This window comes from Trachemys scripta, chromosome 7 (genome assembly GCF_013100865.1).
Source record: "Trachemys scripta elegans isolate TJP31775 chromosome 7, CAS_Tse_1.0, whole genome shotgun sequence".
NCBI classification, from domain to species: Eukaryota; Metazoa; Chordata; order Testudines; family Emydidae; genus Trachemys; species Trachemys scripta.
In genome coordinates this window covers 120,466,087-120,478,143 of record NC_048304.1, presented here as the reverse complement: position 1 = coordinate 120,478,143, position 12,057 = coordinate 120,466,087, and the positions used below count along the sequence as shown (strand labels likewise).

General features: G+C 46.9%; 1 protein-coding gene across 1 annotated transcript in view; it reads left to right on the top strand.

The window, feature by feature from the left end:
• SORCS3 (sortilin related VPS10 domain containing receptor 3) overlaps window positions 1–12,057 on the top strand; it is a 461,180-nt gene that overhangs the window by 309,868 nt on the left and 139,255 nt on the right. The window contains exon 5 of the mRNA XM_034776996.1: window positions 1,795–1,868. Within this exon, the coding sequence (XP_034632887.1) occupies window positions 1,795–1,868 (74 nt within the window). The remainder of the gene's footprint in view (window positions 1–1,794; window positions 1,869–12,057) is intronic.

Below are 12,057 nucleotides of genomic sequence, written 5' to 3'. Positions count from 1 at the left end.
GGCCCTCTCCGGGGCAGCGGAGCGCTACACCGGCTTACTACACACTGGCGAGTTGGGGAAACTTGTCTGGCTGTGGGTCTCCCTCGGCAGCTCTTGCTGTAGGTAGAAGAACACGGTAAGCCCGGCCCTGCTCAGGGCGGGCAATGAGACTGTGTCAGGAGCTCAGGCCCTGAGTCAGGGCTGAGCAACAATAGTAGGCCCAAGCCTCAAAAGGCCTGGGAGATGGGGGGACTGCCACCCACGGGTTGGGGGGCAGGGGGGACGCAGGCCCTCCCACTCCACTGCGTCCCAGCCCGGGGCCCTAGCAGCGACAGAAGGCCCGCTGCCGGTCAGTGGGGATCCTGGCCGCAACACACTGACATGGGCTCTGGCAGTGCTGCAGCCAGACTGGGGTCGGATAGCGGGCGCAGGGCAGGCCCGGCCAGTCCTGGTGGCTGCCTTGGGCCGTAGGGTCTTCCTAGTCACGAGCTAGGCTGGAGACATCTGGTCTCTCCTGTGGCTGGGGCCTGACTGAGTTGTGAGGGCGAGCTTTATACTTCCGGGTCGCCACCTGACCTTCTGAGGGGCGGGTTCAGAGCTCCCTAGCTCCACCCACTCTGGCCTCCAAATGGGCTCTTCCCCCTCTGGGGCGGCGGGTAGCCACGCCTCCTCACTACATACTCCATATAAAAATAAATGGGCTTTTCACCCTCCTAACCTGACCCTGAGGAATAGGCAAAATCCAGCTAGAAATCTTTAAAGAATAGGCGTTTTGGGGTGAGATTTCAGATGCTTTCTGTAGGCTGAAAAACTCATGGGAACCGCCTGCTTTTTGGTATTGCAATACGAGTGAGTGTGCTGACAGCTGAAATCAGGAAGCACAGAGATGTGTGAAGAGGGTGTTGGGGAGGTTAAAGGGGGGAAGTAAGTTAACACTGGTTTTGAATCTCAAAGGTAAAATTTGAGAGGCGGGCATAGTGTCTTAACTTGTCGCAGGCAGTGTGGTTAATAGAATCATAGAAATATAGGACTGGAAGGGACCTTGATAGATCATCTATCTAGTGCCCCCTGCACTGAGGCAGGACTAAGTATTTGTTAGACCATCCCTGACTAACCTGTTTTTAGAAACCTTCAACAACTGCAACCTCCCTAGGTAATTTGTTCCAGGGCTTAACTACCCTGACAGTCAGGATGTTTTTCCTAATGTTTAACCTAAATCGCCTTTGCTGCAATTTAAGCCCATTACTTCTTGTCCTGTCCTCAGCAGTTAAGGAGAACAATTTATCACCCTCCTTTTTATAACAATCTTTTGTGCACTTGAAGACTGTTATCATGTCTCCCATCAGTCTTCTCTTCTCCAGACTAAACAAACACCATTTTTTTCAATATTTCCTCGTAGATCATGTTTTCTAAACCGTCAATCATTTTTGTTGCTCTCCAATTTGTCCACTTTCTTGAAGTGTGGTGCCCAGAACTGGACACAGTACTGCAGTTGAGGCCTTATCAGTGCTGAGTAGAGTGGAAGAATTACATCTTGTATCTTGCTAACAACGCTCCTGCTAATACATCCCAGAATGATGTTCTCTTTTGTTTGCAACTTGTATTACATTGTTGACTCATACTTAGTTTGTGATCCACTGTAAACCCCAGATCCTTTTCTGCAATACTCCTTAGTTAATGATGTAGCCCTGCATTATCAATCTAGCTATACTGTGACCTCGGGGAGCTCGGAGATGATTTTAATCCCTGTTAGGACAACAATCACTCCCCTTTTCCTGCTATTTATACTCTTGTTCATTTCTTTTTGTCTTTCAGATGTATAGCTCTGTGGATTTTGGAAGACGCTGGCAGCTAATGCATGAGCGGATCACTCCAAACAGGTTTTACTGGTGAGTGGTCCATCAAGCTCCTCTTGTGTTGTGCAGACAATATGGCATGTTTATGTTTATCATACACCAAAGAAGGCTCTGAGGAGCCCAGGGATCTAGAATTATTGCTGTTCTGCCAAACCCAGGTATTCAAAATTCATGAGTTTGGTCCCCAAAATCCTGAGATTGATTTAGGAGTTTCTTTAAAAAAAGTTTGGAGTTTTTAATGCATCTTCTGGTGTCATAGCCTTTGCATGGGGGAAGGAAAGAGTGGCAAGAAAGCTTTTTTTCCACTCAGAGGCAGCAGTATCCCAGTGATGATAAACTTTCCAAGAGAACAAATTAGGTTGTTCGCACAGTGGGCAAGATTTGAACCACCTTATTGTAATGCCAGGGTCAAGGATATTGAAACCCTGCAATATAATAACTCCTCTTGGCTGTTGGAGTTCTTTTTTATTATGCTGCAAGCTGTGATTGTTGTTCCGAGCTTGTAAGCTGTGTGGGGGGAAGAAAAAAAATGAAAGGAACACACTGAAACTTGGGAAGCGTGCGGGTTTTTTTTTTATTACTACGTGGAGTGGGTAGAACATGAATATATAGGATCTTGTAAATTTCAGAGGAACATACGCTGCTGCTCTTTGTGTTCCACCGGGGCGTAAAAAGCTAAGTCATCAGATTGTGTTACTTGAAGCTTCCAGGAGACGTGAAGTAACAGCAACAAAGAGATGCCTACGTTAGTCCTTAGAAGGAGTTGCGAATTTGGGCTCCTCCGAATCTTTTATTAACGGCTCGGATAAGCCTCTTGCATCAAATGGTGAAATCTTCAGCAGCTTTGTCAAGATACCACTTGACTTGTAGCAGCACTTTCAACTGTCCAGAGCCACCGCACATTTGCAGTACTATAACCTGCCATTTTGTAGAATGAATCACCCTAACCCAGAGAGTCTGGCCTATTGCGTTAGAAAGGACTAGATTTTGATACCCTTACTTATGTAATAGCAATTTATCATACGTGTTGTCTCATTGAATTGATTAGCACAACTCGGGAAGGAAGGTGGTCCTCAGCCTGAGGAAAGGTATCCACATATGACCTCCATATGTCCTTATGGCTTTAAAGTCTTTAATGTCTCAGGACCCCAATGGGGCTAAAAATGGGAGCTGGTAGCAATGGGAAGCAGAGTTCCCCATATTCCATTGAGGCCGTATCCCTGGAGCAGCCCGAGATAATCACCTTTAAATCTGTGGCACTTTTAAGTAAAGAGAGACTATTTGAGTTCAGTTTTATAAGTTGTCATGGCTTCTTCTAAGCCTTGTTCAGTTGAATTCATGGTAACTAAGGCACCTGCCTTTCCAGGTGGAGGGATGCAAAAAAACCATTCCCACATCATGTTTTGTACACTGTAAAATGTCGGGGAAATAGTTTCTTCAGTAAAACATGTGATTTATACAGTACTAAGTAACCCCATCCCTAATCAGCTAAGCACTTCAAGTCAATGGGACTTACACCTGTGCTTAAAAGCAAGTGCCCGCTTAAGTACTATGTTGAATTGGGGCCTTAGTACCAAAAAGGGGGCGAGGGCAGATTGTCCAATGGTTGTCCACTAGCCTAGGACTTGGGAGACCTGGCTTCAAGTCTGTGCATGACCACAGCCTTCCCGTGTGACCTCGGGCAAGTCACTTAGCCTCTCTGGGCCTCCGTTTTCCATCTGCACAATGGGGCCAACAGCTCTGCCCTGACTCACAGGGGTTTTGCGAGATAAAAATTCATTAGAGGCTGTGTGGTGCTCAAACACTACAATAATGGGGCCATACTGGGACATCAGAGAGACTAAAAACAAACCAGTCAGTAAAGGGTTAAGAGAAGTTTCAGTGGATTATAAATTCCTTCATCTTGTTGGCAAGTAAATCCCTAAAAGAGGGAATTCCTTAAGGTATCCTGCATTTACTGGCTGGTCAGCTGAACAACTACATATTGTTTTCCCATCCACCTGTCTCTGGAGGGCCTGTTTATATTTTCAGAGCACACACACAGCAATAAATGCTCTGTGCGGGAGGCACAGTCTATGTCAGAAGTAGCAAACTTTCTCGGCACTGCCCCAGCATTCGCTTCCCCTGTGGACCCATTTGTTTCTACCATTCTCCACCTTGGGGAGCAGCAAGGAATAGGAGGCAGTTGATGAGGATCCCCTCCCCCCCCTTTCACCTGTCATATTTAGTCATTTGCTACCCTCCCTCTGTTCTGCGGTCTTAAGAGATGCCATCAAATAATTTGGGCGAAACTGTCAAATTGGAACCAGGAACAGCTGGAAGGGGGGGGATTTAGCATTGGATTTAGCATGCGCAGCGTTTCCGATGGATACGGGGAGATTTGAAGCACTGAGAAGGTCAATACCTGGAACGCGCCCAGTCTGTAAAGGACACTGAAGTGTACGCTAATTACAAAGGAGCTGAATGGAAAACGCCAGCAGGGAAGTGGGGGAGGGATAGGGCGAGGAGGAAAATAGGACACGCGTCTCTCTTTGCAGAGCAACGTTTCAGATCTCGCTTATCTTAGATTTTGCTTTGTTTTTAACAAGCAGTAGGGGAAACGATATTGAATTTATAACAAATGGTGCTAAAGGCACCAGCTGTTTTGCTCATTCTCCCTCTGTCAGATTTTACTTTCTCTTCTTTCTGTGGCACTAAAACAAATCACTAGCCACCTTGGAACTTTGTGGTTGTCGCTCACACACCCCACCCCACAGTCATTTTTAACTTCACAGCAGGGGTGAAACTGGCCCCTGCCACTTGAGCTAAAGGAGAATCTCTGGGCAGTGTAGGGTCTGTGACACACAGATGAGCAGTTCTGAGCCCATCCAGCAGAGGGCAGCAGTGCCCAAATACACAGGCCAGCTCACTGTGGTGTTAACATGGCCTTTGGGGGTGAGAAGTGGTGAATTGTGGTTGGCCAACGGCTGTGCAGAGGTACCCAAGATTGGGAGTTCATGGTTGTTCGAGACAAACGCCCAAGAGTGTGGATGCTTGTCCGACGGTCTCATGAGAACTGGCTTTATTGTGAGATTTTCAGTCCTTGCTTTGCTTGTGGTGAGGCAGAAACAGTGGCAAGGACCCTTTTGGCCGTATTTCTGAGCTTCTATCCCGGGTCCATCAGGAAGATGCTGACTGAGTTGTATGAATAAGGAAGACAACTTGAGCGGGGCGAATGCTTCTAAAATTTATGATCTGGGTTCAGATCTAGAAATAAGCAAATGTCTGTGGATCACTTCTCAGTTCTCTCTGTAGTGGCCAATGGGGAGTGGAAATGCCCCAGCTCCAATGAGGATAGCCCTGGGACTGTGTCAGTTTTATCGTCCAATGAGGGCCTATTGGACATACCAGAGGTGAGCTTTACTTGGCATCCCTGATCCGTTAGCCAGCAATAAAATGATCATTTAAAAATTGTGTGTCTCTTGCAAACCCACTAATCGCTAACTACCAGATGGTGTCATTATATAGTGCTGGGAAAACATCACTTGAGTTTTTACAGCCAATTCTAGCGTTAAGAAAACATAGTTTTATAAATGTCAATTGACTATTAAATAACCCTGCATTAGAAATTTCTGAGTTAAAATAACTTTGTCCTCATGCTACATGATAAAAGGAATAATTCCATCCCTGCATTTATGCATAGCATGGCTGTGTTTCCATCACAGGACAGGTGCTATCATAAACCAGAAGTGCTGGGTTCAAGCCACCAGAGCCCTAATGTGAAATGTTTAGCCTGAGTTGTCCTTAGTTTCTGTAAAGGTAGCTCTGGGTTTGGGGAGATATATTTAACTCTACCTGCATTTATTGTGATGTTTCCTTAACAGCACCTGGCATGCACTGAGAGGGATGGTCTATGTCAGGGGTGGCCAGCCTGAGAAGGAGCCAGAATTTACCAATGTACATTGCTGAAGAGCCACCGTAATACGTCAGCTCCCCCCGTCCAGCCCCCAGTTCCTCCCCCTTCCCCCCCCCCGTGATCAGCTGTTTTGCATGTGCAGGAGGCTCTGGGGGGGAGGAGGGAGGGCACAGCACATTTGGGGGAAGGGGCGGAGGCATTGGGGGAAGGGGTGGAGTGGGGGCAGGACCTGGGGCAGACCCGGGGGTTGAGCAGTGAGCACCCCCAGCACATTGGAAAGTTGGTGTCTGCAGCTCCAGCCCCGGAGTCGGTGCCTGTGCAAGGAGCTGCATATTAACCTCTGAAGAGCCGCATGTGGCTCCGGAGCCACAGGTTGGCCACCCCTGGTCTAGGTATACTTAATCCTGCTTCATGGGGGCGGGGAATCAAACCAATGTATCCTGACTGTTAATTCTCTTGCTCTGCCGTAGTCATCACAGAGCAAACTTTGCCTCCCCGTCTCTAGTTTATATGATATACAGTATAGACAGCATAGCCAATACTCTTGCATTATTGTGGTCAGATGTTTATGATGGTGCCTGGCATATTTGGAGTAACCTTGGAGGGAGATTTATTTTCTATTTTCCTTTTGGCCATACGCATTTTTTCACAGACTTGACATTTTCCTCCTCCTGCTCCCTCCCTCCCCCGACTTGTAAGGGTTGTTCGTGGTAAAGTGTGATAGGATTAAAACATTGATATCACTGAGTCGGATGTGAGCAGGCTGGGAATCGGTGGACATCTGTGTTTATTGGTGGGAGGCGTGCCCGCATTAATCATCTGCCATATAGCCAAACATAGGAAGAGAGAGACTCTTTCTAGGAAAGCTTGGGATGGGGTAGAAGCCGTGGGGCAGATCCTCCAGAAGGCGTAAATTGGCATTGCTCCATCAATGCGGCTATGCCAGTTTATACCAGCTGAGGAGCTGCCCCCTGTTTACGTAGGGTCTAGACTGTCGGGGCATGTGACTTCTGTAATGATGAATCAGCACTTGAGGGAGAAAGAACCCAGGAGAATTCGAAGCTTCTCTGAAAAGGAAACAACTTCACTTTTTGTGTCTGAGAAACCATCCAGGGGCTGCTGTGGAGAGACCGCTTGGAAATGAACATCAAGTTGTCAGTTTCAGTTAAGATGATGTCTTTGCTACATTTCCCATTTTGCAAATGTGATCCAGGGTTTTATAACCAATTTGGCCCAGGGCAGCATCTTGGCAGAAATAGTTTCATCTGGGAAGCCTGCAAAAAAACAAAACAAAACAAAAAAACCTCTCTCCCTCCCTCCACCCAAAACAAACCAAAAACCAGCCACCAACCCACAACAACTCAGCAACGCTGGTTGGATAATACACCAAAGTTGTTTGCAGTTTATGTAAGGGCCAAAAACAAAGATGTTTGCTGGTTTCTGGTACATTTTTATCCTCTCAGATGAATAACAGCTGCAATTATTCATCTGGGGAGGGATAGCTCAGTGATTTGAGCATTGGCCTGCTAAACCCAGGGTTGTGAGTTCAATCCTTGAGGGGGCCACTTGGGGATCTAGGGCAAAATTAGTACTTGGTCCTGCTAGTGAAGGCAGGGGGCTAGACTTGATGGCCTTTGAAGTACTCCACTCTGTTTTCAGAAGTGCTATAGGTTTCTTGTTTTAAATCTGTTTTATCAAAGAAAGCAGAATGGCCACAAAAAACAAGTGTGATTGCTAGTGGAAATACATTTAAATAAGTCTCCATGGTACAAATCATATGGAATTCCTAAAAGGAACACAGGGATGACAATATGGTATCAGCCCTGTGGTCCATTTCCTCCAATATCCTGTCTCCAAAAATGGCTAGTGCCAGCTACTTTAGAGGAAGATGCAAGAAAACTCGAAGTGGGCAATTTTGGAATAACTTCACTATAAGGAAATTTTCTTCCTAAATCCTCCCTTATGTCTTGAAGCATGAGCGTTTATATCCCTTCTATCAAATCAATACTAACATAACTCTGGATGGTCTCATCCATATAGATAGCCAATCCTTGGTTTATAATTTGGCTAAACTCTTGATTGAGGTATATCATGGCATTGAGTTCCACAGGCTGATAGTCTGCAGTGTGGTGGGTGGGGATGGGAAATATTTCCTTTTATTGGTTTTAAATTTGCTGCCTTCAGTTGAATGACCCAAGTTCTACCCTGGCTAAGAATTACGGTCCCAGAAATGCACTACCTTCTGATATCTGTTAAGGGACTTCATGCTCCTGGGGCCAGGTTCTGCTCCGATTCACCCCCGGGGTAATCTAGAGTAACTCTGCTCACCCACAGAAGATCCTCTCTGTGTGGACACCCATGTGTCTGAAAACAGAAGGCCTGATGAGCCTGCCCTGTGGGAAGACCCTGGGGAGGAAATCGCCCAGGGGTTCTCCTTGGGAGAGATGCAGGCCCAATAGCCCCAGGGACTCTCCTGTCTGCAGCTACCGCACGGGGAGAGGCAGCTCACTGCCCTAGAGGGAGCCTTTCTGCCCAGAGCCATGCGGCAGCAGTGGAAGGCTGATGTATGCCCCTCCCCCTGCCAATCCTTTTCCCTAGGTAGCTCTGTAGACCACAGAGTGTGGGGTCAGAGGTAAATATTGGCATGGAGGCAGCTTGTACATGAGAGACAGTGATTTGGCTGTGGAGGGTCCCAGGGTGATCTTTGGTGATATTTGTCGTAGGTGGCATAAAGAGCCAACCCTCTTTAATTAATACATTGTTTAATGCATCTGCCTCAGGCAGATGGGGATCATCAGAGCTTGACAGAGCAAACCAAAGGCCGTTCTGATGGCGTGTCTACAGCAGCACCGTCCACACCTGCCATTGGGTGGCAAGATCTCGGCTTATTCCTTGTTTTGTCTGATTTAGCTTTTCTTTACTCTGCACCGCACTCCGTTAATTGCTCTGTTTCTGAGTCCAAGTGGTCCAAGCGTATCCCACTACTCTTGTTTGATGGACGACCTCATTGAGCTTGGCTCTGCACAGGCAAAGGGGGACACATGCCGCCTGGGAGCATAGATTCTGAGCAGGAGACAGGAGGCAATCTAGAAACACACAGGCTAGCTGGCCCCATGGAGACCGGGCCCAAAGCGGTGGCTTTGGTGTGTTTCTCATACGTGTCATTGTGTGGTAGGTTTACGGCCAAGATTTTCAAAAATGGAGTCTAAAGAGAGTCTCCTAAATGCCCCTTTAAGCTCCTAAATAAGGGCTTGTCTACGCGGTGCCTTTGCACTAGAAGGGAGTAGATTTTAGTGCACAGTAGTGTATTGTGCACTAGCTGGTGCATGTAGACCTTGCTGATGCACGTTAAAAGTTCTCTAGTGCATATTAATGTAGTCCCATTTCAAACAGTTCTCCATTAGCACGCACCGGGGAATTTTTAATTCACGCCAGCAAGGTCCACATGAGTCAGTGTGCAACGTGCTGGGAGCACTAGAATTTAACTTCTCTAGTGCAGACAAACGCACTGTGTAGACAAGCCCCGAGTGGGCTGATTTTCATGAGTGGTGAACACCCTGTATCTTTCAGTTGACTTCTAGGGGAGTTCTTGGCTGCTCAACTCTTTTCATTTGTTTTAGGGGTAGAATTTTCATAAGTGCGCAGTGTTGCTCCAGCTATCCCCATTGGTAAAACTCTCAATTTCAATGGGAGCAGATCTAGGCTGCTATCGAGAACTTTTGAACATCCAACATAAAATAAGGATTTAGAGTTCTAACGGTAGGTTCCTGTTTTTGGAAATCTTGGCTTACTTTTCACTGGAACTGGGCAAACATTGCTGCCGCCAACCCCATCCCAGAACACGTGCTTAGATTTGTAAACAAATTCCCTTCTCGGTGTGCTCCTGGCAATTCTTTTCCTTGCAGAAGTTCTGGCCTGATAGCTTTGTTACACTCATTTTGCATTGGGGTAAATGACTACACAAGAAGCAAGGCGATGGAGAATCGGCCCTTAATAAGCAGAATATGTAAATACTCCCAGAGGTGATTTTAGGTTGAAATCAGAGCCTCGGTCATAACCACAAGCCATGGCTCTTCTTGCGATGTTTCCAGTTTGACTACAACTAGGAAGTAGCCAGAATATCACAAGAGACATTTCCCGTGTGAGATTTCTAGACCAAGAAGGTTCAGATAGATTTTGATTAGCTTTTCTGAACTTACTGAAGCCTTTGGAAGTTTGCCCATCACTAAGTTAGACAACAGTTCTTCTATTTAACAGACTGAGTCGGACCCATGCTGTGTAGTAAGCAGTCTCTTATCAGGGCCAAACAGACAAGATGTTCCTAAACTCATTTAGATGCGATCCATTTGTGTCACTCAGTAACGGCCATGAAAGATAAGGAGATCCTTCTTTATGAATTCTGCCTGTTGGAAATTAACAAACTCTCTAAAATGACAATTCATCAGAAGCGATATGTGGCAGAATTCATTCTCTGCAAGAGAAGGAATTGAAACTCCCATCCTTTCGTTCCCTTGGTATTCCCCAGAGCCTCCTCTATAGAATGAGCTTAGTTTAATCCTGCCATCGTTAAGTGTAGCCTGCATGAAACTACATGAAAACTTAAGATGAGGAAGGAGTATCCTATTAGCTACACTGCAGGTTCCTTTAAGTAATGTAGGTTAGATGAGTTTCCTTCAATTATTCCCCTTAGCAGGTTGTTATTTAGAACAAGGTGGGGAAGCCAGTGGCTTTTGCTATTGTGCCTGCATGATTGTACAGCAGTAATTGGATTAGCAGATGGTGGATCATCAGAGCTATTTAATTATACCATAGAAGCTGTAGTATGGGTAGGAGATAATGAGCCATGGGTTTATAGGCAGTAGGCAGACATGTGCCCTGGATGGCTTGGGTTATGTTCAGAGGTGAAGCTGAATTCGTGTAACTGCGTTTAAGGGAATCTGTAGCATGGAACCAAAGACCTGCTTCTGACAAGGTTCATGACCTAGGCTTGTAGGCAGTTTGGATAAGCTGTAATCATGGCACTGAGCTCCCCAACTCATACGCCAGGGGCCTGCCGAGGTGGGAAGGATGGCTTAGTGGATAGGGTATTAGTGTAGGACTCCAGCAGACCTGGGTTCAACTCTTAGCTTAACTGTAGACTCCTTGTATGACGTTGGGCAAGGTAAAACTCCCCTAGACTTTAGCGGACCTTTCATCTATGTTGTGTTTCCGTTCCCCATTTGTACGTGACTCGGATAATACTTCACATGGGTGGTGTGTTGATAAAGTCGGTTAATGGTTGTGAGATCCTACATTAACAAGGGCCATGTAAGCTCCTAAATAGAATGGACAGACTACACTGTAATTAAAAACCCACATCTGGACATGCCAGCTGGGTTTGGGCCAAGGGGCTGTTTAACTGCAGTATAGACATTCATATTCAGGCTAGAGCCTGGACTCTAGTCCCTTGGGAGGGTCCCAGAGCTCGGGCTGCAGCCCAAGCCCAAATATCTACTCCACAGTTAAACAACCCTGAGTCAGCTGGCACGGGCAAGTGGTGGGTGTCTAATTGCAGTGTAGACATAGCCCCAGTCTGCTTCTCTCTCCGCCCAGGGTGCTCTGCATCCCACAAATCCGGTGTGTGTCATCTGTAACTCTCCTTGCACCTACCCAGGCTGTAGTGCGATGTCCTCTGTCTTGGCTTGAGGCGCACTGGATGAAGCTTGCTTGTAGGCTTACTAACACTTCTCCTGAACTAGTCTGCAGGTGAGGTTACTACTGAATGCTGACAGGTGATTTCCCTCAGCTCTCTGTCCAAGCAGCTGCTGGCCTCCAAAGAATGCCGGCCTCTGCCAGCCATGAAGAACTGGGGAGTGTGTCTTTGAGCTCAGATCCTCGGGCACGGTCGGTTGCCGACTGCTGGACTTCCCAGCTGGCCCCTCACACAGCCTAAATCAATCTTTTCCACCGCTCGCTTGCACAGCAACTACGTACACAGGTGCATTTATGCCTTGCGTCTCTCCTCCAGCAAGCTCCTTGCTCCCATCATTGTCCATCTCAGGAAGAGATGGCTCACGGGAGGTTGTGCATATTTCCATCCCAGGTCCATCACTGATATTTGGGGGTTCATCTCCTGCCTTGACTGATCAACCTTCTTGCTGTAGGATGTGTGATGCTCTGCAACTCCCTCTAGTAACATTTACTTTTACCCATCAGTGATGCACTGATTAGCTGTTCTTCAGAAGAGACGCTGTCTGTGCTGCTCCCTCTTCACTGCCAGAATCCTTTTTGTTTGTTTACTGCTCCTTTGCCTTTCCTCTTAAGGCTGTCAGGACAAATGAGTGTCTC